We start from the raw sequence: 26,235 nt of genomic DNA on the forward strand, positions 1-26,235 counted from the left end.
TAGCAACCTTTTGCTTTGCAGGACGATGCCCAACCCACTGAGCCACACTGGTCAGGCTATGCGCCCTTCTTCTTTTTTTGTTTTATTATTTTATTATGCACTTGATAAAAAGTCCAAACACTAATATCCTCCTTCAAGGAAGGGGTTAATTAGGGGAGTTACCTAATTAAGGAATGGAATGTTTGTTACCTGTAACAGGTAGCTGAACTATTTGTTGTAACTGACACCTATCCTAAGACAACTGGTTTGTAAGGGCACGGCCACGTGAAAATGTGGGAACACATGCACCAGGCAATTGCTTGTACCTGTTTCCAGAAGGCGCATATTTCCTGCACCCTTTCTTAATAATTAAAAGCAAATGACAGGAGAACGTATTGTCTCTCTCCCCAATTAGAATATAAACTCCGCAAGGTAAGCCACACCCATCTTGTTTGCAGCAATAACTGCAGGACCTACAACAGTGCCTAACACGAAGGCTCACAGTATTTGCAGGGACCCAGGACCTCACGGTTGTGCACCGCCTAATCCCAGGAGACTTTTCCACTCTGCAATCATTTCCAGACTCTTCTTCCATTTTGCACAACTCAGCTTATGCTTCTGGGACAGCGGAACTCCTCACCTTCTCCCGCTCTTACACACCTGTGGTTGGCAGAGGGGCCACAGGCTGAGATTATGTGGGCTAGCCACCGAGCCACCAGCTTTAGGTACAAAAGCCACTAATCTTTACTAAACTCTGAAACAGGTCCTGTTTTAGAGGTAAGAAGAGCCTGAGGGATACTAAGCGACCGTGCCCCTGGTTACACCCCAGATGTGCTTAACTCTAGAGTTTTCCACTGTTAATACAAAGGCCTCAGTCAACTTGCACTCCCTCTTCCCTGAGAGTTGACTGTTGTGTCTCCCCTTCAAAGTGTCACAGATGTGCCACACACACGTGCAGAAGTTTCCCAATAGCTGTTCCATTACAGAAGTGACTGCTGGTGGCAAAGCCAAGACAGGGACAACCCAGAGTAGATTTTGAAATAATTGGAAACCAAGATCTGTCCTCATCTGACAGGGAGAGGAGTGTAGCACTTTCCAGGAAAAGGCCACGGACACAGAGGCAGAGAAAAGAGTGGCAAACAGGTGGAAAGAGCAGAGAGGACCACGTTCCCAGTAAAGCATGCTGGGGGTAAGGAGCCCAGGCTGCAGGAGGGAGGATCACAACACCCCGATTCTCAACCGGAAGACGTGTATGTCACACTGCCTGGCCTTCACAGCTCCTGCTTCGGCCATCGCCTGGTTCCAATGCCAGCCAACTTCTGCAAGAAGACATACTCCCTGTCCCAGCCCCACGCCAGGCAGAGCTCATAGTTCCACTCAGCTCATAGCTGCCCTGAACACCCAGTGCCATGATTTGTTTCTGGCTGAGTCCACCTTCTCTGCAGAGGAAGACTGGTCTCTAACCCATCTTCACACATCTGGGCACTGAGCCCAGGACTCAGAGGTGCAGGAGGAGCCAACTCCAGGTGCACAATGCTGCAGGCAGCAGCCCGGGGACCCAGGACTCTGGAACACATAGATGGAGAGGGAGAAGCAGAAGGACCTTGCATTCTCAGCTGGAGACAGGGGTGCTGATTTCGTTTCCAAAGCAAGCAGAGATGCAGGCAGGGCAGGAAGCCTCTTATGCCATGTGCCTCCAAAGGGAAAAAGCAACGGAGGCTGGTGGGGGCAGTGCTCTGTGCCCAAAGAGATCTTGCAAGTGTCCCTGATGCCAGGTACATGCACTGCCAGGGGTGGGGAGCATGGTGTTGGGAAGGGTAGGGCTATACAGGAAGTAGTCCCGAGGCAGGTGACCCGAGCAAGATGGGATTACAGCGGAGAGGCCGTACTCTGCGTCTGGGTCGTGAATGGGATCCTCCCTGACGGAGGCTGTAGCCAGCAGGAATTGGACTCGTACCCAGATCTGGCTGAGGAAGTGCAGCTGCCCTCCAGGCACAACCAGGGGAGGAATTTCTATTCCAGTAAATGCCTTTCCTTTTGAAAAAATAGTGTCATTTCTGTTCCCCTTCTTCAGTTTTTTTTCCCCCCTGTTTACTAAGCTCCCCACTGTGCGTGCTGGGAACATACACACGTAAAGATCCCTCACACCTGCAGGGCACTCTGAAGCTCAGACGGTGCCCTCACACAGAGCCAACTTGAGCCTCATAATAACCTTCCCATTTCACAGGCCTGGAAAGGCAAGTTGAAGGTAAGTGTCTTGCCTAGGAATCCACAAATCTGGCGTTCAAATCCATGTCCCCTGCCTCTACTGTGACCTGCTTGTCCTGTCTGAAGGAGGATAGAGATCCCTTCCATTTTCAATCTGTCGCCTTTTCACAAGAACGATGTGGGCGCAGGTTAAAAGATATAATGAATCCTGACCTCTTCTCTCTTCCTCTGGGTTCTAAGAGGGGACAGGGCAGGAAAGTGCTGGACAAGGGGGATGGGAGGAGCTGGAATCTAGAGGCAGAGGGTCCGCATTCAAGTCCCAGCTTGAGACAAAGGAGGGAAGCAAACCAAGCAGATATGGTCACTGTGGGTGGGTTACTCATCCATGTGCCCAGGGTCATGGGAACACTGAGTAAATGTGTGACAAAATTGTAGTTGAAGATTAGAAGTCCCTAATCTGGAGACTGGAGAAAGCTCTGCAGTGGTGGGACTCGGCCAAGAAAAGAGACACCCCTGGGACCTGGGTGAGGGTCCCTTTTGCCCACAGCAAAGCAAAGGCAAGATTGGTGCCACAGGACCCCGAGGGAAAGAGATCAGACATGAAACAGGGAGTGAGAACTCAGTGATGGGAGGTCCTGAGTTCAGGCCCAGGAGCTTCTGCTTGAGCAGGTTTTTAAACCGAAGAGCAATGAGCGGTCAGAAGTGCTTAGAGCTGATCCCAGGGTCGGCTAAATGACAATGTGTATAAATGTGATTTGTAAGCTCAAGAAGTTTAGTAACTTTTATTCTGACAGACAAGGCCAAGACGTTCTAACTTTCTTTTTTCTTTAGTTGTCTTCTTTTTCAATCTAAGGATATGTTTATTCATTTTACAGAGGGAGAAATGTCCATGTGAGAGGGAAATACGGATCTGTACGCACCTGGACCGGAGAAGACCAGGGATCCTTTGGCGCAGCCTTTTGGTGACAGAGATGACACTTCAAACAACTGAGCCACCTGGCCAGGGCAGGAATCTCTGACTTCTGCAAAAGGCCGAAATGGCAATTGCCCTCGCCCTTCACTAGGTCATCTTTCTGGGGGAGAGGAAGTCCTGACTTTCCGCATCTCTTCTTCAGAAACAGGAAAGTTCCCTCCTGAGACCCTGAATTGTCCTAAGAAGAGCTTCCTTGACCTTCAGCCTTTTGTGAGGACCTGACTGCACAGCGATTGCCTCTAAACAGTGAGTTAGAGAGCCGCAGGGGAGGCCACCTCTGTGCGCTGATCCGTCCTCCCCAAACTTGCTGGGCCTGTAGTACTGTTACTCCCCAAACTGAGGCAGCGGGTCCATGCTCCAAGGGGCAAAGTACCTGCTCAACAGCCTAAAACAAAAACTCTCTTGATTCCTAGCCTGTTTCTGCCCCTTCTCTTCCATTCCCCTTCCCATGGCGAAGGGTCGGGGAGAAAGAATATCCAGTTGCTCACTCCACCATTAAACTACATCCCTAGTTAGGACATTTCATGCCCTAAAAATCTGATCTTAGAAGGAAGTAAGCTTTGGGGATAAGGATTGAGCTAGATGAGGGAAGAGCATTCCTGGCCGGGTTTAAAACAGAGGACCATTGAGTTGAACGTCCCAGAGTAACCTCGGCGGCAGCTGGACCTGTTGCCAAGCCAGCCTAGTACTGATTGCTAAATCCACGCGGCTCACGATGACTCTCAACCTGGGCTTTGAAAACTCCAGCCTTTTCTTCTTTTCACCAAGTCCCCAAGAAGGCTGATCCTTGGGGGGAGGTGGTCCTGGGAGTCTTTGAGAGCGTGGGAACAGGAGCTCCCAGGCGGCCTCTCGGAGGCAGCCATTGCGGACCTCCTAAGACCAGACTCCAGGCAGGAGCCAGCCCACGCCGGGAATGAGCTTTCTTTCCCCGCCCCCTAGCCTGGCTGGAAAGTGAGGGACGCGCTCCGGGTCCCACACCTGGCTCCTCTCCGGCTCCGTTCCGCAGCGCCCGGGGCAGCCATTTTTTACGCTGGGGGCGCCAAAGCCCTAGTGCCAGAGCGCCCTCTTTGGGGCTTCCCTGGATCCGGTGAACCAGGTGCAGGAAGAGGACGCGTGGGTCCCAGTGCGTGCGGCAGATCGTGCACGTTTCTCCACCGCTCGGACCTTCACCGTGGCGCTCCCTCCCGGGATCCCAAATCCGGCCCCCACAGCAGGTTGGCCCACCTGTCCCATGGGACAAAGAGTCGGCGCGGGGGACGAGCGCAGTAGACACACTTTCCCTTCTGGGCGCCCCCAAGCTCCATTCAGTAGAGGTTTGGCGCCCTGGGACCCATGGCTCCTGACTCCCGCCTTCGGTAGAGAAAGGTGGCGGGAGAGCTCCGAGACACTTACCGTAGCATCTTCTCCCGCGTAGTGCCCGAGGACCCGGTGGCCGCCCGGGTGCCGTCTGGCCCATTGGGTGACGTTGTAGACCTTGCGGTCGATGACGAACCACTTGTCCGTGCGCAGGTTGTGCTTCTGAATCTCCTCCCAGCTGAAGGTGGGCAACGGCGCCTCGCGGTCAGTGGCTCCCTCGCCCTGGTTCCCCTCCTTCCCCATGCTGCCTACCGACCGGGATCACCAGTGTGTTGCAGCCAGCCGGCGCTGGTGGCCCGAGTGAACGGACCGGCACTCCTCGCCTTCGGCTTTTGTCTTCTCCTATCCCTCCTCCCACCGCGCCCCCTCCCCCAACCTCGACTTTGCTTGGGAGTGTGCTGCCAAATATCCCTCGGGATACCCCTGGCTTCCCAGTGCCCCCAAGAAGTCCCCTTTCTCCGCCCCGCCCTCCGCCCGCCAGCCCGCGGTGGACTTTTGCCACCAGTAAGAACTCTCGGGTGCTCAGAGCCTCGACGCCTCCTCTGCCCGCCCCTCTGGCTCCCCCCGCCCCGTGCTCCGCATCCTCCCGCGTTCCCCGCCGCCCGGGTTTCCACAGTGATCAGCAGAGCGCTTGCACCAATCCGAGCTCGTCGCCCCGCCTGCCATTGGCCCAGGAGGATCTTTCGAAGGCCAGCGGGCTGGAGCAGCGGTCCCTGGCTCCCCCGCCCGCCGGGCCGCGCCGAGTCGAGCCCTGCTGCAAGGCCGGCTACGTGTCCGACCTTCTCCCTCCCCCTGCTCCCGCCCGGCTCTCAGGAGGAGATCCCAGAGGAGCCCGGCGGGCTGGCGAGCGGAGGCGGCAGCCAGGCTCCGCGCTCTCGGCAGCACGTGCGCGCACGTCCCGCGCTCCCCGGGTTTGCACCTGATGCCGCACAAAGGAGGGCTCGGGCCGGCAGGCGGGCGGGTGGGTAGCGTGGAGCCTCCCGGCTGGCGCGCTGCACTTCGGCGCTGGCTTGGCTAGGCGACGGCCTCCCCAGCGCGCTAGAGTCGGGATTCCAAAACCTCCACTTAGCGCTTTTTACAACTGCGTCTTCCTGCACCCTCCCTGGAGGAATGGGCCGTCCTGGGATAATCAGACGATCGTAGAAAAGAATCGCGGAAGCTTTCTTTGCTTCCTTTTGCTAAGCACCATGGTCAGGGAGGAGGAAGCTCCGTTGTGGGGGCCTCAGGGACGCGAGTATGAAAAGGGCACGGTTCTTGTTTTGGGCTCAGGAAGCTCACAGCCTAGTTGGGAGACGAGCATGGAAGCACCCCAGGGCCACACAGGATTAATCGGGCAGTGTTGTACAGGCTCCAGGAAGTGAAGATGGGGGTGTTGAAAGGATAGGTGGAGGGGCAGGCCCCCAGATCTTAGCCGGAAGAAGCTGCTTGCATCAGTGCCCAGAGGAAAGGGCTGGCAAGGAGCCCTAGGGGCAGAGGCTGGCTGAGGACAAGTGGGAAATAAGGATGAACGGAGTGGGGTGGGGTCGGGTGAGGAAGGCCTCGGAAATCGTAAGGCAATAAGGGGTCCTCAGATTTCAGTGGGATGATGTCTTCAGTGGTCCCTGAGAGGTGGCACGCTCTCCTTGTCAGTGACCCACTCCAACCCTGAGAGGTGAATACACCATGTATTGTGTTATATGAACATGGAGGTACAGATTTAGGAAAAATGAAATGGCCAAATGCACAAGGGACACAGCTGGGCCAGTGCAGGCCTCACATTGTCTCTCTCCTAATGTGGTCGGTGGGAAGGAACCATCGTGGAAACTTTGCTGGGGAGCAACCTGATGCAGGGGTTGTGCAGGGAAGCTCGCTTTGGCCACCTGGCGGGGACGGGGGTGGGGGGGGTTGGAGGGGGGATGGCCACACTGGCCCCTTTCCTGCCGTTCCTGCTGCGTGAGCCTGCTCCGTGGTACTGCCATGTCCTTCTGGTATCCCGTGGAGTGTCCTTCATTCCTGCCGCAAACTCCAGGCAGGAAGAGAACAAGGCCTCTGATTTTGAGGAGTGGGAACTGACATCCAAACAAAACCCTCGCTGACGAGCTAAGCAAGGATGAAGCAAGCACTAGGGGCCTGGACTTTTATGCCTGTTGAGGGTTTACTGAAATAGAAACCAAGATTGTGATTTTTTCAAAAGGGGGATTAGCCCAATACATAGATCACTTTCATAAACAAAGTGTCAAAGGCTGTGGAGCTCAGAGGAAGAAGCACTCACTCTCTGAAAGAGAGACCCAGGGAACAGCATGCGGCCAGGGGCTGGCAGGCTGAGAACAGGGCATGTGAGAAGGCAGGTGCTGGGCTCTGAAAGGCAGCCGGGGTGTTTGGGGTAGAGAGCAAGTGTGGGCTGGCCAGTTTGTGGGGTTCCCAGCAGATCTTAGGACTCCTACCCAGGGGAGGCCCTGGGAAGCATTTGCAGACAGCACACATGCGTGAATGAATAAAAGGACAGTGAAGAGTGGCTCTGGTGAGGGTTCTGGGGGGACCTGCCGTGAGCAGGGTTCAAATTGGGAAAGCCTCACATGTTTTGGTAAGGATGGAGGACTTTATCCTGGAGAAGGTGGGAAGATGCATAAAGCAGGAATGTGCTATGACCGGATCTATGGTGGAGAAAGAGATCTCAAGGAGGCAGGCTGGGGCTGAGATGGGGTCGGGGGGACAGACCCTCGAAACAGCAAGGTCAGTTCAGGGGCCATCGCAACACTCCAGGCGAGAGAGGAAGAGGGGGCCTCAGCTAAGAGAAATTTAGGAGGCTGCAGCCCACAGCGGACACTACTGCTTCACCCCCATCTGCTCTCTTCCTACTCTATTATTGATTGCTCTCAGTACTTGGATGAACTGATAAAACTGTTCTTTTAGAGAAAAACTCCATAGGGTCCATCTGACCCGAGTCACTTAGGAAAAGGGGTGTTCTCCGAGGGGGACGAGGTTCCCATGGCTTCCTCTGCCCTTCAGAATCTCTGCCCGCTGCCTCCAGCAGTACCAAGGGCTGCAGCTTCCTGGGGCACTTGCCAGGAATTCATTCATTGCCATCATTGCACTTTGTCAGCATCCAGAGACCCGCCTGCATGGCTGGGAGCTCCCATGTCTTCTCAGCCAAGTGGGTGAAAGGCTGGGCAGAAGTAGAAAGACAGGGCCTGGAGGCATGAAGCCCGTGCCACTGGTCCCCAAAGAACAGGTGAAGGGACTTCCCATCCTGCCCTCAACAAGCAGTCTCCAATGTCTGCTGGTGGATGAGCAGGGTCGCGGAAGCTCCTCAAAGGGAGACAAAGAATGAAAGTGAAAGACACCTAAAGAGGGAACACGATTCAGACGCAGAGCACAGCACAGGCAGGGAACCAGATGGCCGAAGCAGGTTGCTCTTCTTTCCTAGGTTGATAAATATGACCACGTTGCCCCTAATCTTTAAAAAAAAATCTTCAGAGTCGACTTTTTCTCAAGCCGTGGCCCCTATCTTTCGTAGTCCATTCATTATCAAATTTTGTGAGTGAATGAGTAGTCAACCCTGTCTGGGTCTGCTTTCTGTCTCCCATTCATTTCCTGGACCATCACAATCTTCTCTAATTTTGATAGGTTAGGGTGAGCAAAGAACTCAAATAACGAACAATGGCTGGTACAGAAAAAGGATTCAGTATGTAGGTGGTGGTTCTTATCCTTCACATCAAGGCCAAAGGTAAGTATTACTACTCTTTGCAGATGAGAACAGACTTGGTCAGGGAAATAACAGGTCTAGCCCTCAGCCAGAAGAACGTAGAGTTGAGTTCTAGAACGCAAACTGTAGCCAGGGGTGTCCAACCTGTGGCCCATGGGCCTCGTGCAGCCCAGGATGGCTATGAATGAGGCCCAACACAAAATCATAAATTTACTTAAAACATGATGAGATTTTTTTTGTGATTATCTGTCATAATGTCTTTAATGTGTGGCCCAAGGCAACTCTACTTCCAGTATAACCCAGAGATGCCAAAAAGTTGGACACCCTGCTAGACCCTGATCCTATCAAACCTTCTAGAAGCCCCTCTGAAAGGTCACTAGCAAGTTCAAGACCTCTTAAAGGCATCTGGCAAGCCAACATCCCTTCCCTCTTGCAATTTCATGCTCCTTTGCTTCTCTGACCCCGCACAATCTGATTCTAACGTCGGAAACCCCCTTTTGTGTTTCCTCCATTTGCTCCTCTTCTTCCTCCTCCCACTAAATGTTCTTGCCCTCAGCTCACTCAGTATTTTCTCCTTTAGAGACCATATTGGGATGACTCTGTATTTTGAATCTACATCTATTCACCTCCTACTTGTGCAAAGCTGAATGTCCCACTAGCACCTCAAACTCAGTGTCACCTCCCTGAGTCAATGGACAGGTCTCAGCGGATGTGTTCTTTGGGTCCATCCAGGTCTAACCATCACTGTTTTGGGTACAAAACTGAATTTGTCATCTTCCCTTCCAAAAATCAGCCCTTCCCATGAACGTTTTCATTTCTATTAAAGGCATGACTTTTTTTTTAACATTAAAAAACCCCTTTTATTTATTGATTTTAGAGAGACAGAGAAAGGCAGAGAAAGAAAACATCAGTTTTTGTTGTACCTCTCATTTATGCATTCATTGGTTGCTTCTTGTATGTGCCCTGACTGGGGATGGAACCCCCAGCCTCGGTGGATCGGGAAGACGCTCTAACCAACTGAGCTACATGGCTAGGCACCGCTCTTCCTTCCTAAAGTCAATCTCAGAATTTCAGAATGTCTTTTATTTCTCTTCTCTTGTCTTCCACCCTTGCAAAAAAAGTTGTTGTGTTCAATAGATTCTACTTCCAACAGCATTTGCTGTCTGTTCCTTTTATTCCATGCTGCCGCAACTGCCCTGGTTCAGGGTCCTAACACTCAGCCATTGCAGCCACTGCGGCGATGTCATTTTGCTGAGCCCAGCTCTTATTGGACTTCTCTTGCCCATAGTTTCTCATTGCCTAGTGAATTAAGCATGGATAGGGGGAGGAAGAAAAGCACGTACACATTGCTAATGTTCCCCGAAGACATTGGCCTTGCCCAAAGCTCCAACCCAAATGGCAAAAAAAAATTATAGAGGATGTCATCAGAGAGGATGCTGGGGGAAAGTTACCTTATTTTTGTACAAAATCATGGTAGGAACACCCCATGTAGTTCTGATCATGAAATCAACTAATGACTAGGGAGATGTATGTCTTACTGAGAAAGGATGCGTCTCACAAGTCTGCAGCCTGAAAGGGAAACAAGAAATAATGAAGGATGAGCTAAGGGGAAATCAAATGATCAGACATGTGCACTCAATCCTAGAATACCTCAATGGGAGCTTCCTTGAGACCTGAAGAGGAAAAACAATTCAACCATACACATAAAAAGACGGCTGACTATCTAGTAGGGAACCAGTGTAAGAATGACCGGCTGATGCCCATTCTAGAATACTTGGGTAATGCAGGCTGGGGGAATGTGGTTAATCTTTTCTGATTTCTTTTTTTTTATATAAGATTTTATTTCTTTATTTTTAGAGAGAGAGGAAGGGAGGGTGAAAGAGAGGGAGAGACACATCAATGTGTGGTTGCCTACCATGTACCCCCTACTGAAGACCTGGCCCGCAACTCAAGCATGTGCCCTGACTGGGAATAGAACTGGGGACCCTTTGGTTCACAGGCTGGCATTCAATCCACTGAGCCACAACAGCCAAGGCTGTTTTTGTTTTTTAATAAGAGAAAGTTTATTTAGAAAGTCACAGAGGTAGAAGAAGAAGTGGGCATTAGGAAACAAGTTACAGAGGGAAAAGAAGAGTCCTTGAAGCTTAAGAGAGAGAAAGGTAAAAGGAACACGCTTAGGAGAAAGAAGGAAGGGGAAGGGAAAGGCAGGGGTTTGCTCCCAGAAGTATGTATCTAATCTTTGATAATCCCATCATATAAGGTTATCACTCACGTTTGCAGTGTGTCCCTTGGTGTCTCAGCCAGGAAAGGACAATTGCCCAATGGACCATAAGCCAACCTCCACAGAATACGGGTATGAGAAAGCCTGGATTCCAGAGCAAGCTCTGGCCCTTATTGGCTACGTGACCTTCCTTAACCAGGTCACTTCATCTCTCTGAGCATCAGTCTCCTCATCTGTAAAATGGAGATAATACCTACCTTACAGGATTGTAAAGATAAAAATCAGATAAAAGCAATATAACCACTTGACAGTTTATGAAGTACTATACCCAATACAAGGGCCTTATCATTATTGCTGTTGTTACTGTGTCAGCAGTGCCAGGTCTTTGGTGCCACTGCCAATGGTTTTTGGCTTTCTGTTTTTGTTTTTTTTTCACTATCAGCACTGATTATTAATATTTCTCTCTCTTATTTAAAAGATTTTACTTATTAAGGGAGGCAGGAAGAGAAGGAGAGAAACATCCATTGGTTGCCTCTCTCACGCCCCCAACCAGCGACCTGGCCTGCAACCCAGGCACGTGCCCTGACTGGGAATCCAACTGGTGAGCCTTCAACTTGCAGATGACCCACTGAGCCAGGCTGGTCAGGGTGGTAATCGACATTTCTTGAGCACTTACCATGCACTAAGTAAGCACTGTGTTTAATCTTTTTAATCCATTACCTGTTTTAATCCTCTAACAATCCTGCAAAGACCACTAAGGCTCAGAGAGTTTGAGTAGTCTGTTCAAGGTTGCACAGTTTATAAGCAGAGGTGGAATTTGTCTGTCTGTAGCCCATGCGCTTTCTGCCCAATTGCACTGCCTGGATGATGATAGTGTCTCCATGATGAATGGGAAAACCTAAAGCCATTCATTCATTCATTCATTCATTCATCCAACAGCTACTCATCAACTATCCACTCATGCCAGGCTCAGCGTGGACAAGGCAGGCAGTGTCCACTGAGAGGAAGAGCTGCCCTGCTTGTCTTCTGTTCTGCTTTTAAGTTTTCTAAGTTCAAGTGTATATGCTCATTTCCTGCTGTCACCAACAAGATGGCTAAGGCCCAGCAAGATGAAAAACTTGACCAAGGCTGCATAGCAAATTACTGGCAGAACAAAAACTAGAAATTCAGGTTCTCTGACTTAAAGGTCAATGCTCTTTCATCTTTTATCTAGTTACTGGCAACAGCCAAGACAGTTACAGGTGGCAGGACTTGATTCAATACCACAAAATGCACCTGCGCTTGAGCCCGATACGTATGGCGCCTAAGGATTCCAAAGAGTCTCTGGGCCTGGACCAAAGGTCCCTCCTGCCCTCGCCCATTGTTGTGCCTGGGTCCTCTCCCCTCACCTTGGAGAGGCCCAGGGTTATGAGGCTCTCAGACACTTGGCCAGGAACTTTCAGGGACTTACCAGGCTATTCTCCAGCCCACTGGCCCCCATCCTTTGGTTCACTGTGCAGCTGGCTCTCACTGCTAGTGTTCAAACATGGGGTGATTTAAAAGAGGGAACTTACTAAGAAGAGATGTGACCTTACTGTCCTGTTATACAGTTGGGAAATCAAAGCTTGCTGAAGTTATGTAATTGGCAAAACTGGAATTTGACTTTCAGTTCAAGATCCAAAATACAGACTCCTTCCAAACTAGCATCACTTTGGCAACTCATTTAACCCTTCTGATGCTCAGTGTTCCCATTTATAAGAAAGAGAAACATACACATCCTGCTTACCTCAAAGAGCTGCTGTTATAATTACCCAGTATAATGGGTAGGAAAACACATTCAGATTGTTATGAAAGCAGGCCAAATAATGCAGATGCCCATCTACAGAGATGATATTTATGCACATCTAGAAGGTTGGAGGCCACGTAGCCCCTCATCGAATCATCTTGCGGGTGGTGGCTGGGTCGATGTCTTCTGCTGCCTATTCCGGGTCTTCAGGAGCTGGCAGACCTGGGCGGGGAACGGTGCCGCTGTGCACCAGTGGTTTTCCTCCCACGTTCACTGGCAACTGTGTGGAGTCCAGTTTGTGCGTGACCAACTTTGCGAGGCTGTGGGGAGAGTAGAGGTAGCACTGCCAGGAAAGGGAGCTGCAGGTGGCCATAGAGGCAGAGCTGAACCCACGGGAGGAGAGTGGCCACAGCCTCGACCAGGAGGCTGGTTGGCCTGCACAGCCCGGGGGTAGCTAAGACGTGACAGGGCACAGGCATGCTGTACCCAGCAGTGGAGGAGGGCCTGCTGCTTAGCCGGCCTTACCTTTAAGACAGGAAACTGAGGCCCAGAGACTGGCTTGTCCAAAAATCACCCAGCTGTTAGGAATCTAAGATTTCAGGCGCAGGCTCCTGACTGGAGAAAATATGTAGAGTGGGCTGCTCCCTCCTGGCTTAAATGAAAATGACGTTGAGCTGAATTCTGAAGATGAAGACACATTAGAGAACTCTGGACTTAACTTACAGGAAGATGAAGAAGATGGGGCCATTACAAAAACAGAGATCTCAGATTTCCCTGCAGATGGACCAAAAGCTAAAGGAAAGGCCAATGTAGATGTATAGGAAGAGTGCCCTTCTGGAATTAAATTTTGAGAATTGCATAAAAAAGCTCTCTGAACAGAAAACCTCAACTTCAAGTTTCAAAAGGAAAAGAAGAAAATGCTCCAGAAAGGGTAAATTGAAAAATGAAGAAGAATCTCATAGTGGGCAGTTCTCAAGTAAAGCCCAATAGAAGGAACTTAGTATTTTGAAAAAATAAGAATAAAATTTGAGTGTTATCAAAACTTTTTCAAAAAAGGATTTTATTTATTTATTTTTAGAGAGAGGGGAAGGGAAGGAGACAGAGAGGGAGGGAAACGTTGATGTGAGAGGAGAAACGTTGATCAGTTTCTTCTCTCACATCCCCAGCTGGGGACGGGGCCCCACAGACTGAAAGGTCTCTGGTTCAATTCCCGGTCAGGGCACACCACTGGGTTGTGGGCCCTTCTCCTAAATGATGATGAGTTGACAGTGACGGAGGATAAGATCAATGCCCTCATGAAAACAGCTGGTGCAGATGGCGAGCCATTCTGGCCAGGCTTGTTTGCAAAGGCTGGGGCCGTTGTCGACATGGGGAGCCTCATCTGCACCGTAGGGGCTGGAGGACCTGCCCCTGGGGGCTGGTGCTGCACCCCCTCCACCCCTGCTGCCCCAGCAGAAGAGAAAGTGGACATGATAGGGAAACTCAAGAGGTGAAGGCTTCAGCCTTAGTTGATAGGATGAAGTGACTGATGCAGGCGGACAGCTGTCATTCCAGGAACTGGAATGCGAGAATACGTGACTCCAGGAGGTGGGCCAGCAAGTCAGCCTTTGTGCCCTAGGGGATCTGCAAGCCCTGGGGATGGTATTTGAGACAAAGTGTTCCAGAGAGGGAACACTACTGGGATGCAGATATAGGATTCTTGGTCAACAGATAAAGAAGTACTAGGAAAATTGCCCAGACTGCAACTCTTACCCAATTAACCTTTTATTTTCCTAAACACCTTACCTACCCTTTCTTCTCCTTACAAAAAGTCAGCCTGAAAAGAGATGTTAAAACAGTTTTTAGGGTCCATAACCTGCCATCCTCTCAGATCACCTGCATCTGAGTACAGTGCTCATAAAGATTTGATTCTTGTCTCTACTTAGTGATTCTGGTAGTGACAGGCAACACGCTCTGACTTTTCTGGTTTCAGAAGAATCTGAGAATTCAGAAGAATGGTGATGCCATAGGCTTTTTGGTCTTTTTGACTATACCTGTTTTGCAACACATTCCATAAAAACCTGAACTAAAGAAATAGATAAAATAAATTATGCAATGATTCTTAGAAGAGAAGATGGTACAGTTGTATTAGAATGCTATAACTCAAGACAATATAACTTTGAAACTTCTTTAAAAAAGAAAAGAAAAAAAATTTGGGCACACTGACCCAGAGCGTCTAAAGTCCTACCATTATGTAGATAGATGCAAAAAGCCAGTGAAATTCGCTTATATCCCCACATCCAGGTTACTTCACTAGCAAACCCCAAACCCCTGAGCACTGTGCACATCGCGGGAGCCTTCAGTCCCTCCTACACCCGCCCGTCTTCAGCACCAGGCTGTTCTCTTCCAAAGTCCTGATCTGTCCACATGTCACTCCTTAGCTCACTGTTACCTCCAAGCTGTCGTAAGAAGCTGCCAGCTCATCCCAGGCACTGCAAGACAGTTTATGAAGAGAATTAATCAGTGCAGGCTGAGGTCATTGCTATGAGCCTGAGGCTGTTCTGACTGTTAGCCGAATAGGGAACTCCTCCTTTCTCGCCCTGGTATCCAGCCGCCCAGTGAGCCTGTCTTAGCTGCAGCAGCACCTCCAAACTTCCCCCCCAGGAGCCTCCTGCTTCTCTCAGTCCCCGCCTTGCCCTGCTCCACCCAGCTTTTGAGTAGTGGAAACATATACGTGGGGCCCTGTTGCTCTCTTGCTGAAAATCTTCCTCATTGTACTTCACATAGTTCAAACTTCAAGACTGCTTTCTGGTTTTGAAAAGTCAAGTTCTTTCCTGTTTCATGGCCTTGGCCCAAACTGCTTGCTAGCTTTGCCGAAAATGTTCCCATCCCCCCCCTGCCCAGGTCTGGCTCAAAAGCCATACCTTCGAGTCTTCCCTGACCACCCTCCACCACCACGGCCACCCCTCATTCTCTACCACCCTGTTTTATTTCCTCATTTCCTTTGTAGCAGATGTCATATTTTGTTTACTGGCTTATTGTCTCTGCCCCCCACCCTCACCACCACAATAGACTCAACACTTCCCAAGGACAGAGACCTGATCCATTTGCCCACCACTCCACCTCTAGCCATGAGTGGGCAATTATTTGTTGAATGAATAAATAATGTACAGGTACATGGTTGGAACTGGTGACTGTCTCCCATTGGGCTTCCCACCCTACATTCAAGGCCCAGCACTGCTATTAAGGATCCACGTGGTCAGGTGACAAGAAGGGCTGAAGCCAGGGAGGGTGTTGCCCAATATTCCCCTGAGTGACACTGAGAGACTTCACATTCTTCATCATCCACAAAATCATTGGTAATTAACCAGGGAGGTAAGTTTCAAACTCATCCCTCCTCCCCGGCAGACCTGCTCAATGAGCTGGTAGGAAGGGTGGTCCCTCTTCCGCCTGCCCCTGTGACTATGCCCAGCTGAACAGGACGGAGGAGGGGCTTGGTCAGCACTCCCGCAGTACTAGCAACGTCAGCATCACCCACGCGCTGCAAGTGTCCTCTACGTGTCAAGATATTGTTGTGACTTCTACCCAGTTTCCATAAAAATGATCTCCCAACCCGATTCAGCCATGATATAGCATTCTGTTACTAGCAACACCAGCAGTTTCTGTTTTCAAGGAATTTTTTATGTCTTTGATCTCCCCAATTCAGCCAAATGCTATAATCAGCCAACCTACTCATCTCTGCTCTGCTCGGGGGAAGAAATAGAAAGAGTATCAAATAGCTAGCATTTAGAACTACGCTAGGTGCTTTCCACATATTACCTCATGGATGAGACACTACCTGTGCGGTAGGTTCTGTCACTTCCATTATATAGCAGAGACAATAAGTAAGGTGTCCCTGAACCACAAAGGTAATAACTGAAAAGCCATTAAGAGTTTGTGTTTTTTTTTTGTCAAGACGGGTTGCATTCTTAACTCCTAAGGCTATGTGATGAGAGATTTGTATTTGGGTTAAATTGTACATCCTATGTAATCCATGATCAAGACAGATTTCACTAGAGAGGATGCAATGTTAATAAAGTCAAACAACAACTGTTTGTCAGCCAGCAAATGCACGTTGGGAGGTCTTGGCCATGGCGAAATGAGATCAGAGGAATTTACGGGGCCCGGAATGAAAATCTCACTGGATGAAATGCCAGGTGGCTAGAGTTCAGGCCAGCCCCTTCACCTCTCTGGGCCTAAGTTTCCCCAGTAAATAGAACTAAGAGGCAGAATTAGCTATCACTTACAAAGTCCCTTCTAGCTCAGACGTTCTGCAACTGACAGGTGTTATCAGACTTCCTGGTTCCAAGTCACAAAACCCAAGGTCCCCATTGCCCCAGGTTTCGTTGATTCCCACCCATCCCTGTTTCTCCCATCCTGCTTCAGGTTACAGGTGCTCTCCAGCTGGTCTCTCCTTCAGTCTGTTAGTTCTGGCCCAACCTGTGGATGCTACCAGACTGGTGTTAAGAGGCCATGAAGCTGGTCTCCCTGTTTGTGACCCCCCCCAAACCTGCATCCCTATCCTCGAAGTTCCCCAAGGCCTGGCGGCAACCCAGCCTCTTTGCCTTTTTTTTTTTTTTTTTTATAGGAACAGTTGACTGAATATTAATTTATTATTTAAAAAAATATTTTATTGGCCCTGGCTGGTGTGGCTCAGTGGATTGAGTGCCAGCCTGCGAACCAAAAGGTCACTGGTTCAATTCCCACTTGGGGCACATGCCTGGGTTGTCGGCCAGGTCCCCGGCTGGGAGCATGCAGGAAGTAACCGATTGATGTCTCTCTCACACATTGATGTTTCTCTCCCTCTTTCTCCTTCCTTTCCCCTCTCTCTAAAAAATAAATAAATAAATAAATAAATAAAATTATTGTTTACGCTATTACAGTTGTCCTAATTTCCCCCCATGAACCCCCATTCCACCCAGCCCACCCCCCAGCCTCTTTGCATCTTAACTAATCCCGTGTACCTGTAACTTTTTGTGGCCTCTTTCTTCTGCTAGGAAATGCAGAATGTGGAGAAGGTCCTGCTGAAAATTCTTTTCAGATGGAAAACGCCCTGACTGTGGGACAGCCAAGCTGATTTGTCTGCAGTCTCTGGTGTTTTGCCGCCCCCACCAGCCTACCCACTATTCATTCTGTCCAGACAGCCTGGAGGTCACTGAAGGTCTGGCTGGTGGAGAGAGTGGGCGGGCCTCCGGCCACATCTGTCCCAGCTCTGTGACACTGGGAATGGCATCTCACTCCCTCTGGTCTTCACTTGCAAAAAAGGTAACGTCATTCTCCTGCCTCCCTTACAGATTGGTTGAGAAAATCAAATGAAGGGATTACTCCAAAAGGAATCCCTCCCTCCTTTCTTCCTTCCTCCCTTCCTTCCTAAAATAACAATCCTATGTGCCAGGTACTTTCCTGGGCATTGGATATATTGTACTAAGTCAGACAGATTTGGATCTTGCCTCCAGGGAAGCTCTTACAGTGTACACAAGCGTTATCTAAACACACTTTCTGGGATGATGGAAATATAGTAGCCACTAATCACACAGGGCTACTGAGCCCTTGACACGTATGTGGATGATAAATGGATGCTCTAATAAATCGTAAATTCTTAACTGGGCAGGTCATGATGGGTAGTCACCCCCCCAGATCTATAACTTCTTCTTTTTTTAAAAATTTGTATTTATTGCTTTTTAGGGAGAGAGAGAGAGACATCTGTTGTTCCACTGATTTATGCGTTCACTGGTTGATTCTTGTATGTGCCCTGACCAGGGCTCAAACCTATGTTCTAACCAACTGAGCTACACAGCCAGGGCTATAATTTCAATAGCGGAAGGGTTAGAAGCCAATCCTGGCCATTGTTGTTATGCATCTAGGTAACACACCTTTGAAATGCCATAAGTAATACCCCTGGAAGGCCTGGCCACCTTCAAGAGAGCACATAATCTTAACTATCCTATAATTTGACCTCCACTTTGTTTCCTTTCACCTTCATGTAATCTTCCTTGAGTTTCCTTCACACTTTCAAATGCATAAAAGAAGCTGCCAAACTGTCATCCTCTGAGGCATTTGAGATCTTACATCCCCACAATTGCTATCGGTTTGGCTCAGATAAAGGTTTTTGAAATTTTTTTTATTGATTGCTCTGAGGGGACAGGGTGAGAAATATTGATTTCTTGTTCTACTCACTTACGCATTATTCATTGATCCTTGTATGTCTCCTGACCAGGGATTGTGCCCACAACCTTGGCCTATCAAGAGGATGTACTGACCAACTGAACTACCCAGCCACGACTGGCTCAGATAAACTCTTTTAAAGATTCTCTACAGGTTTGGATGTTTCTTACATCAGCACACAACTCATGTGACTGGGGATCTGAATCTTTTATTCTATTACATTTTAACTAATTTAAATTTTTAAAAAACCCACATGGGGCTATAGCTACTGTATTAATGTAGGTCTAGACATCTAGGGATTAGGAAGACATCAAAAATAAATTAATGATTCCTCAAAAAGTCAAACACAGAATTACCATATAACCCAGCAACTCACTCTAGGAATATGCTCCAAAGAATTGAAAATAGGTATTCGAGCAAATGCTTCTATATAAATGTTCATAGCAGTAAAATGTGGAAACAACCGAAATGTCCATGAAGGGATAACAGAATGCAGTATGTCCATAAAATGGGGTATCATTTAGCAATGAAGCCCTGGTCGCTGGGGTTCCTTCCCCTGAAAAATTCTTCAGCCTGGGGAGTCCTCTGAAAATCAGTGACTCTCTGCTCAGCTCACTTCCTGCTGGCCTCATGGAGGAAAAAATAAGCCATGGTTTTGGAATCAACTCGAGTGGGTCTCCAGGTTGCTGGTTCGTCTGGCTGCTTGGAGGGACGGGCTGTTCCCAGGCAGAGAAGCAGCAGAGCTGGAGGGGAGTACGAGCTCAGCTTGACACATTAGCTTTGAGGGTCCTGTGTGCCTTCCTGATGATCACAACGTTGCCCCGTGCCCCATGCAGATGGTCAGCAGAAGCTAAGGCCCAGGAGGGTGGCAGAGGTGCCAGGCAATGGTGACTGGCAATACGTCAGATGAGGGCATTGGTGGCCCTGCCATTTGGATAGTGTATCACACTTTGTAACACACTTCCACTGACTTCCCATTTGATTTTCATAACCATCCGTGGTCAGCCAGGCCAGCTGGCTTCCTCCTCATTTTATAAGATGAGCCCTGGAGATCGGCTTGCGTCAAGCGGGCTCCCAGGTCTCCAGACCCCTCTGCTCTGAGATCTTTGTCCTGTGGCCTGTTCTCTCATTCCTCCTGGAGACTGCCCCACCACACCACAAAGGCAAAAGACCTCTCTCAAAGAAGATTTTCTGCTAATGCTAGCGTGGTGGGGTGGGGATGGAGGGCAGCAGGAAAGATCATCTTTAGTCTGGGAGTTTCCTAGATGAACAAGGCTGTCCTTGGCCTTGAGAGTCAAGATGTCAACGTCATGTGGGCACAGATGCTTCCTGAACTGCCCTGTCTGAGCCAACAGCCAGGATGTAGCCAGGCCTGCTTCTAGCCCCCAACTGACGTGCATCCACCGCCAAGGTGCCCACAAAGGGTCCTGACAAAGCCAGTGGCACTTGATTCTGCTGAGAGCCGCCAGGGCTGCTGCAGAGATCTGGCCCCCACAGCAAAGCTGCAGACGGAGCAAGCAGATGGATCTCCTGAGGTGACTGGGGTCCACGAGGGCAATGGAGAGGGCAGCAAAACGACATCAGTCAAACAGAAACAACCTTTGACCTGACAAGTCCCAGGCTTAGCTTGACTCTTTCAGAGTGGACCCAACAGCTGGGCTTTTGTCCCTGCCCTACGTGGCACAGAAAATGCCAACCCAGAAAGAGTTTCGCCCGCAGCTCCCCATCTCCACTGTTGGCCTCTTTGAACCTCTGCTAAAGGGGTCAGAAATGAGAGGTCATGGGTTCACTTGGTGAGAGGCTACAGAGCCACAGATTTGGGCCCATCTCACCCCTGCAGACCTCCAATAGGAGCCCTTCCTGCTGTGAACCTCCAGGCCCATAGCAGAGCAATGAGACCCCAAGGCCCTCCTTGCCTCTGGAATCCTCCGACTCAGTGGCTCGGGGGGACAGTCGGCCCTAAGGCACCCACTGTGCAGGAATGCTGTGCCCACACTGAGGTCTTCATACCTCTGCCTTTTTCTGGGCAGGGACCGCCAAGGTAGGGGAGCAGACACATTACCAATGGCCTGGGGAACCTAAACCAATAAGACTTTGTCACTGTCCTCTGAGAAGGTGAGAGCATCTGGGCTCAAGGCCTGGGCTACCACCCTACTCCCGCCCTACCTACTTCCTACAAATCACAAAACATGGAGATCACTTGAGGCTTAGGGATTAGCACAGGCTGGTGGCTGATAGCCCCTGGGTCCACATCTCAGGGGTAGCGGGCCAACAAACACCTCCACCTACACCATCTCCTTTAGTTTCTCCATCAAAGCTCCATGGAGAGGTTATAATAGACCAAGAGGTCAAATAACCTCTTGACCACATGAAGAATGAGAGACGAAGACAAGTGTGAACTAGGCAGTGCACATTCGCACAGCTAATACTTGATAGACCTGGGTCAACAGCTCAGCTCTCTCTCCCACCAGCGCTCCTGTTTACACCCAAAGCCAACAGCACCTGTCCCTGGGCCCATGCCAGGCTGGTTACACTGGGGACCAAAGGCCTGCTTCCCGAAATGCTGAGTCAAGAGCACAGGAGTCCATGGTTTAAACAGACAGAAGGCTTCTCTCCTCCATTCCTCTTGTATGATGACTTGGAACCAGGCTTGCAATACTGTCTGCAGCCCCAGCTTTGGCCTTCATCAATGGGAACCTGTGTCTAGGTTGCATTCCATCCCATGTGGTAGCAGCTTACATGGGTCCCTGCTGCCCCCCTGGACTGCACAGCTCTGGTCTCTTGAATTGCCCAAGTTGAGGTCCTCTTCCCAAAACACACTGTCTATCATTGCTCCTGGCCTTTGACCTTACAGCCCATAGTCATCACATGCCTAGCCCAGCAGAACCTCAGGCAGGTTGATAAACCCTATCAATCAGGTTGGGTTTTTGTGGGTTTTTTTTTTACTATCCATCTCCATTTTATTTATGGCTCTACATAAAGAATGTATACTATCTCATAACAAAACACCACAAACTGAAAGCTACCTGGCGATTCGGATGCCTAGGCAGGTTTAGGAAACTGCTCCAGACTGCTGTCCTCCATCGGCCTCCCTCTCCCAGCACCACTCAAGCGCCACTTGCCCACTTCCTCCAATGTGTCTGTCTCCCTGCTCCAGGCCTCTCTGCTTCCCCCGCTCTTGCAGCCTGGGACTCCTCTGGGGCAGGCAGCATTGTTCTCTGTTTTCCCGCATTTGTTTGCACAGCATGGTCATTCAGGCTGCAGTCCTGGCTTCCCCAGGCCCCAGAAGGACGGAGGAGGCTGTGCTGGGTCTAATGGCTCCTGAGTTAGAGCCTCAACCCCCATGTCAGCTCAGGCGTGCTCTGCGGAGCTCCCTAGGCAGCCCAGATTCCCCTCAGCCTTTGCACCTGGTTGGCTGCCCCTGCCAAGGGCCACTAGCCGGCAGGAGCAGCTGGATGCAGCAACCACATCTGTGGGGTGGAGCTGAGAAGGGACTGCTGGAGGGCAATGGCTTTACCAGGAGAACAAGAAGAGGTGCCATGGGGAGATGGAGTTAATGTCACCTACTGCTACAGACGCAGGGCCTGGGCTCTGCGAGGCTACATCCTGAGACTCTGCAGGACCAGAAGGGAAGCAGACGTCGGAACAGTCCATGGACACAGGCTGCCCTGTGCTCAGACCCACCAACTTCACTTCCTCCTGCCCACAGCTGGCAAGTGCACTGGAGGGTCAGCGACAAGGAGAAGGAGCCGACTGTGCCCCTCAGGAGTCCACACTCGGGTGAAGAAGAGAGCATGCTGTTGATCCCCGTATAGCGTGATTCAGCCAGAGCGAGGAAGCTCAGGGGAGGTGATGAGCGGGAGCGTGTCAGCTAGAGAGGTGGGAGGAAGTGGGTATTCCAGACAGAGGTCATGTCATGAGTGAGGAAACACCGTGGGGCCCCACAGCTACCCACCCAGGAATCATACCCTGAGGACTCACTTCATGGAAGGCTCAGCAGTGGGTTCAGGGGTGGCGATCAAAGAATAAATTACAGTAGTCCTCCCTATCCACGGTTCCACGGTTGAGGTTCCAGTTACCCACGGTCAACTATGGCCTGAGAATATTACGTGGAAAATTTCAGAAATAAACAATTCCTAAGTTTTGAATGGCATGTTGTTCTGATTGACATGATTAACCCTGTGCTGTCCCTCTCTGTCCCACCCAAGACGTGAATCATCCCTTTCTCCAGCGTACCCACAGTGTAGGTGCTCCCGGGCCACTAGTCATTCGGCAGCAGCCTGGGTGATCAGATCGGCTGCCCCGGTATCACAATGCTTATTCAGGTAACCCTTATTGTTTTTGTTTTTGTTTAAAAAAAAAAAAAAACCTTTCTTTTCTTTCTTTTTTTAAAATTTAATCTTTATTTAATCTTTATTGTATTTTTTCCATGACCAATCAGTCCCCTCATATCGCCCTCCCACCAGCAGTCACCACTCTGTTGTCCGTGTCCGAGTCCTTTTCCCTCTTTGCTCCGCTCCTCCATCCCCTAACCCCACCCCCACTTGCCATCATCTGCTCTCCATCAATGAGTCTGTCTCCGTTTTGCTTGTTAATTCAGTTTGTTCATTAGATTCCTCATATGAGTGAAATCATATGGTACTTGTCTTTCTCTGACTGGCTTATTTCACTTAGCATAATGTTCTCCAGGTCCATCCATGATGTTGCAAAGGGCAAAATTTTCTTCTTTTTTTATGGTTGAGTAGAATTCCATTGTGTAAATGTCCCATAGTTATTATATCTACTTATCTACTAATAGACACTCGGGCTGCTGCCACATCTTGGTGATTATAAATAATGCTGCAGTGAACATAGGGGTGTTTATGTTGTTTTGAATTAGTGCTCTGGGTTCCTTTGGATATATGAAGTGGGCTCACTGGGTAACCCTTATTTTACTTTGTAATGGCCCCAAAGCCATTTACATAACTTTTTTTTACAGTATATTATCATTATTATCCTATTTTATTATTATTCTTGGTCTTAATTTATGAATTAAAGTTTATCATAGGTATTTATGTATAGGAAAAAAACAGTATATATGGGGTTCAGTACAATCCGTGGCTTCAGGCATCTACTGGGGGTCTTGGAACGTATCAGTCTGGTGGGTAAACAAGGGGAATACAAGTAATTGAGCATGATGGAGCTTTAGTTAGAGCTGGAAACTTCAGATGCCCTGGCCAATTTCCCTTTTCTAAACATGGAGAAGTAAGAGGTGGAGTGACTCTTCCAAGATAAAAAGCCAGCTGGTGGGAGAGGCTGGAGCAGACTCAGCTCTCCAGATTTCTATCCCTGCTCTTCCTCCCACTCCAGGCATGACAAGCAGCACAGCGGAACCCTTCAACGGGACGCGGGAACCGGGAGGAGAAGGGGGAGCCGCCTGCCTGGGGAAGGGTGTGTGGGCGAGGCACCTGGAGCCGGGCCGTGAAAGCCAAGACAGGCACCGTGTATGCGTGCTCAGGAAATGGGGGAGTCCCGCAGCCCTGACTGGGAAGATGGGTGACAATGAGGCCCAAGCAAAGGCCTTGTCCTGGCTAGACAGCCTTCAGTCACCGCCATTTTGCCAATCATTCCCTCTGACCGTAAACAATGGCCGAGGCTTAATACAATATTTTCTATTTACAGAGCCATATGTACTCCTGGTGCACAGCGAGTGATTTCCAGAATAACTCTGGGCGGCACATAGGAATAGGTACTCTTAGCCCCTCGTACCCACGAACGAACTCTGGTTCCAGAGAGAAAGTGATCTGTGGTCCCTAAGAAGTCACAGGTAGGTCTGAGTCTGTGGCTCCATGTCCTCCTGTTGCTTCTATATGACCACAGGGGGCTGTGTTAGAGGTCCGGAGGCTGCATTGGGGCCATCAGACTGAGAACCGGAGGCAGAAAAGTCACTTAAGCTGCTTCCAGTTGATTCCCATGATGCTATGGTGTGTCTGGTTGTAAAAAGTGCTCACTAGGTTTCAGGTTTCCTGTGGCGGCACCCAGCACCCCACACTGAGCCCAGATGCTGGGAGCTTTCCAGGGCACAGCTACCCTCTGCTTATGCACTCTGATTTGCTGACCCCGGTGATGCCACAAGGGGATCCCTGCCCTGCTGGGGACGGGGCTGCTCATTTGTTCCTGGGCTTCCTGTTCAGCCAAGTCCTCCTCCAGGTAGGCACGGATGCTGGCCTGAGCAGAGAGAGCCTGTCTCAAGCTCTGAGGACGTGAATTTATTCCCCAGGTCATTCATTGATCTGCAGGGCCAAGTCACAAAGCTCAGAAAAACAGCCAGGGAGGTCACTGAAACGCAGACCTTGGCTTCAGGCTATGGGGATTGGGCAAGGTAACCCCCTGCAGTTCAAGGGTTAAAGTCAGGCTCTGGCTGCTGCCCCTTCCACAGTGAGGGGACTTTGTCAGGCACAGGTGCTTCCATTCCACAAATATCCTTACAGCTCTTTCTGCGGCCTCAGCATTCACAACCAGTGCAAATCCCTGCCAATCCTTCAGGAAGTTTCCTTTAGAAACAAATCATGAGCCAGTAATTCCATTCCTCAGTAGATTCACAAGAGAAACGAGTGTGTGCGCTCATCAAAAACAAAACAAACCCAAAAAACAAAACAAAACAAAACAAAAAAAAACAGGCACAAGAAGGATCAGGGCAGCTTCATTCTTAATAGCCCATGCCCTGGCTGGTGTGGCTCAGTGGATTGAGCATCAGCCTACAAACAAAAGATCACCGGTTCGATTCCCAGTCAGGCACATGCCTGAGTTGCAGGCCAGGTCCCCAGTTGGGGGCATGCAAGAAGCAAGCAATCGATGTTTCTCTCCCTATCTTCCTCCCTGCCCTCCTCTGTTTCTAAAAGTAAATAAATAAAATCTTTAAAAAAACTAAGGCTAACTAAGAAGCATGCCTAATGTCCAGCCACAGTAGAAAAATAAACAAATTGTGATATTTTTATAACCAAATACCACGTAGCAATACATAAGAAGGAGCTGCTGCCACATGCAATGACTTGGAGGAATCTCACAGATATAATGATGAGCAAAAGATGGCAGACGTAAGTACTGCATGCCATGGGATTCTATTCAGATGAAGGTCAAGAACAGGCGCAACTAACAGACGGTGGTGGAAGGACTGCTTGGAAAGGGCAGAGGGAAATTCTGGAGTGTTGGAAGAGCTCCTTGTCTGGGGGTAGTTGCATAGGGGCATGTGTGTGTGTAAAATTGTTCAAGGTGTACACTTAGGATTTGTGCACTTTACTATAGGTATGTTATGCCTTGATTTAAAAAAATTAAATAAAAATATTAAACGACTAAATACATTCATAATGTGTCCTTTGCAGCAGCGGTCACCAACCTTTTTGGCACCAGGGACAAGTTTCTTTGAAGACAATTTTTCCACAGACCAGGGTGTGAAGGAGGGTTTCGGGATGATTCAGGCACATTACATTTAAGCTCATCTCCTGCTGTGCGGCCCAGTTCCTTATGGGCCCAGACCAGTCCCGGTCCGCGGCCAGAGCTTGGGGACCCCTGCTTTACAGTATACGTGGTGACTCCCTTCTCCCACCAGCGGGAGCGCCTCTGCCATCCTTGCTCGCTTTGTCCACTGGCCGTGGGCTTGGACACTTCAAGGGGCTTGGACACTTTATGTGGCTCTTCAGGGATTTCCTGCTCTGACATGTGCGATGCTCTGCGCCCCTTCCCCGACAACATGCCCCCAGAAGCAGCTCCTTCTCTTGCCATCTCTCTCCTTAACCACTGTCTTCCCATATAAAATGCCAGGGAAAAAAGAAGAAGTGAAGGATGGGACCTGGGACAGGGGAAGGCTTCACGAAGGGATAAGAGGA

General features: G+C 49.7%; 1 protein-coding gene across 1 annotated transcript in view; it reads right to left on the bottom strand.

Annotated features, from left to right (window-relative positions):
* FADS2 (fatty acid desaturase 2) overlaps positions 1-4,848 on the bottom strand; it is a 30,167-nt gene extending 25,319 nt beyond the window's left edge. The window contains exon 1 of the mRNA XM_054563786.1: positions 4,553-4,848. Coding sequence (XP_054419761.1) covers positions 4,553-4,759 — 207 coding nt within the window. The 5' untranslated portion in view covers positions 4,760-4,848. The remainder of the gene's footprint in view (positions 1-4,552) is intronic.
* Between the last annotated feature and the right edge of the window lie 21,387 nt (positions 4,849-26,235).

The sequence above is a fragment of the Pteronotus mesoamericanus genome, unplaced genomic scaffold (genome assembly GCF_021234165.1).
Source record: "Pteronotus mesoamericanus isolate MK-2021 breed Mesoamerican mustached bat unplaced genomic scaffold, CSHL_Meso_final scaffold_83, whole genome shotgun sequence".
NCBI lineage: Eukaryota > Metazoa > Chordata > Mammalia > Chiroptera > Mormoopidae > Pteronotus > Pteronotus mesoamericanus.